The following is a 3,436-nucleotide window of genomic DNA, read 5'->3' as shown; positions in this document are numbered from 1 at the left end:
AAAGCAAAAAAGAGAGTCTGATGCGTTGCCATTAGCGGCCCCTGTCTCAGAAATTAAAAATCATGTGGTATGGTGTACATCTGGTGCAATCCCTATTATTAGTTTCTCTGTTGAGTGTACTTACAGGTAATTAAAAGTAACAGGGAAGAATATAAATGTTTTCCAAATAAGTGAGCCAAGAAAAAAGAGAGGAAGGCAGGTGTGGTTGATTTAGCCCACCACCACTTCCTAACTAATTTTTCTCTAATGATGTAGAAAGAGACTAGGTGGCACCTCGCGAAGTATTTTGAAATAACAGATTCATGAGGTAGAGCTACTTGATAACATCTTTGACTCATCAGAAACTTGCCTGCCCTGAGGGTAAAGTTAATAATCCTTGAGTATAAGGATTTTAGTGGCTTTTACTAAGTCAGTGGGGATGCAGATTTATTCTGCATATAGATTCCTACAGTGCTAGAGACAGCCCAAACTTTTATTATCTGTAAAAAATGTAAAATGACACAAATAGCCGATCCAAATCATCAGTAATTTTCCACAGCTTCAGGCCCTCAGCTTTGCTGGTTAAATAAAACTTACTCACATTTTCTTAGTTTGAAGAACATAGAGCTGGCAGTAAGCTTGTCAATCATCATGCATAGTCCTTCACTATTTCAGGTGCTCTTTCAGTGCCATCAGCTGCTTCGGTTGTTTTTATCTCCGTCAGAATTACATTCTTCTGACCACCTGAACTGTTCTTTTCCCACTTTGCTGCTAATCCACTTTGGGAATTACTCCAGGGGGATTTTGCTGTTATGAAATGGCTCTTTAGTGCCCTGATCATCTTCCTAGAGGCCCTTCTCTGCACTTCTTCCAGGAGGAATTCAGCTTTCTCAGAGACAGTATTTCAGATGAACTTACACCAGGTGTTTTGACTAATGGCATCGATACTTCCCTTGCTTTCCCTCTCCTTACTGGAGTTACCTTGCCTGAAGAGAGTACATACGTGTCTGAGCTGGCTAGTTTTTAGTTCTGTAGAAGACAGAAGCAGCACCATGAGAGGAAGCTTGACTACCCGTAAAACGAAAGTGGAAGTTGCAGGTAACTGGGCCATACAGTAGTTGGGGTGAAGAAGGTGACAGTAGCACCAGAGTTTATTTAAAATAGCTCTGGCTGTATATACCTCGTATCTCCCAGCTTTATGTTATCATCACATCTCACCTAGTGCTGTCCTAGTTCTATGCCAAGATCATCAAGAAAAAAATTAAGACCGTTCCCAATATGAATCGTCTAAAGGTCATGCACTAACAGTTCCAAAACAAAAGTTTCCTTTCAGTGCACTTTATTACCTTCTTACCTTTATTTGAATTAATTCAATATCAGGCACTACCTTATATGGTCTACTATTGGTCAGCCCATGTTGTGTTTTGTTCTGTGTTTCAGTTGTCTACCCGCCTTTAGCGTTCTCCTCATCAAAATTCAGGGTTATACTATTAAGATCAGAGTTAGGCAATTTCTTCCATGTGTAACTGTGTATGATTTTTCTCTTCTCTAGTACTATGGGACCTCTCTTGATCTGATAGATTTATCTGTTCATGTCCAGAAAGAAAATCAGCCTTTCAGGGTTTACAGTATCATGTGTCTTGGGTTTTTTACAGATTTTTGGAGTTTGAATTTCTCTTTTTTTTTTTTTTCTTTTTTTTTTTCAAGGTATATGTTGATTTGGTCACAAGTGACATGTTTATCAGCGTGCTAAGGCAGGGATTATTTGCAGTTTCCTGTTAGTCCATTGGTGCATACAGAAAAACAAAAGCCTTGATCAAGGCATGCTCTGAATTTACACCCATGCTTAATTTGCTGATGCTTGTATTAGTGACAGGCTCAAGCCTGTCTGACTTTTTGGCATTTACATAATGCGTACCATGTGCTTGCCATTCTTACTCTTTCTGCGTGAGCCAGCCAATCTGATGGGTCTACCTGTGGCAGAGAGCAGTGCTTTTAAGTCAAGGTGCTGCCTTATGAGCTCTGACTCACGGGTGCTGATGAATCTTGCTTCAGTGTTTTACAGCCTCTTTAGCTACTTGCTCCACCCTTCTGCCCTTTAACAGAAGGATCACGGGGGGAATAGGTTTGTACACCACCATTGGCACAACTTACATGTGATTTTAAACTGCTGATGAAGGTATGCCCAGGTTATTCTCGTACCTTTGAAGTGCAACAGCTGAAGAGCAGGCAGAGGTTTGCACGTCCTGCCCCTGCTATCAGGAGGGGTAAGTGGGGTCAACAACAGCTTGAGTTGTTTTGGGCTGGTTCCTCAGAGCCAGTGATTGGCAAGCGGGAGCCGAGTGCAGGGAACACATGTTCTGTCTCTGGAAACAAAAAAGCAAAGCAAAAGTAAGGATGAGAGAAAATTGATTTATATTTATAATCAAAAGTGACTGTGTTTGAAATATTCTTAATTTGAGTGCACGCTCTTGTGTCTTTCGTACTTCTAAGGACCCCTAGAGGGCACGGAAGTTTTTCTCCAACTCGAATATTTAACTTAATAGTTCTACTTGGCTTTCTTTCCTTAAACATAATTGTAAGCACATTTTAAGTGAACATGAGATAGAAAAAAAAATAATAGTATCTAACTAGGTCCTTCTTTTATGTTGCAAGATGTTTTCTTGGTTTTAAACACAAGCAGTGGAAGCTAGCTCTAGCAGCCAAATTCTTAAATTATTTTTGTTTAGATTAGTTAGATGCTATATTTGTATCCCAGAGGAAGCCCATTCAAACTAACTAATAATTCATAGTTTTATTGCAGACTTTGGGAGGCCTGCAGTGTGAGCTGTCTGAGGATGGGCAGCGGGTGGGCTTCCAGCGCTACGGCCTGTGTTTCTGTAGAGGTGGAATTGGTATCGTGAGGAACGAGAGTACTCTAACCTGAACCTCTAAAATCTCCAAACTTCTTATTTAAGTTTTTTTTTAGATATTTTGGTCTTGTTATTTGCCTATGAAGAAATTACTAAATTACAGTTCAAGATATTTAAAGCTATGGAAATGTAAAAATGACATCTGCTTCCTATCTACTTAGAGCGAGCTTTTGTAACTCTTATTCATCCTGAGTGGCATTTTTCTTCTTAAATGAGTTTTGCCTATCTAATCAATGTTTCATGGTAAGCCAGGTACTAATCAACGTGAATTACACAGCAATACTAATTCTTAGTGTTGTGTTGTCACTTTAGGATATTTATATTTACATTCTAAAGCTCTGGAGTAACGCTTATCTGAGACCACCAGGTCTTGCTTAAATAAAGCAGTTTCGGTGTTTGAGGAGAAGGCTGACATTTTCCAGAATGCTCAAAGAGCAGTAGGTAAAACAAAAACAAGCAAACAAACAAAAAAACTTTAAAAAATCTTTTTTTTTTTTTTTTTTTTTTTATTAACTCATTCTTTTTAGCACAACCCCCCAACCTTT

At 39.1% G+C, this 3,436-nt stretch overlaps 1 protein-coding gene across 1 annotated transcript in view; it reads left to right on the top strand.

Moving 5' to 3' along the window:
* Window positions 1–1,031: 1,031 nt before the first annotated feature.
* PDE7B (phosphodiesterase 7B) overlaps window positions 1,032–3,436 on the top strand; it is a 43,448-nt gene continuing 41,043 nt past the window's right edge. The window contains exon 1 of the mRNA XM_035899880.1: window positions 1,032–1,077. Coding sequence (XP_035755773.1) covers window positions 1,032–1,077 — 46 coding nt within the window. The remainder of the gene's footprint in view (window positions 1,078–3,436) is intronic.

This window comes from Egretta garzetta, unplaced genomic scaffold, assembly GCF_000687185.1.
Source record: "Egretta garzetta isolate BGI_Z169 unplaced genomic scaffold, ASM68718v1 scaffold397, whole genome shotgun sequence".
In the NCBI taxonomy this organism is placed as follows: domain Eukaryota; kingdom Metazoa; phylum Chordata; class Aves; order Pelecaniformes; family Ardeidae; genus Egretta; species Egretta garzetta.
This window is presented reverse-complemented; position numbering and strand designations above follow the sequence as displayed.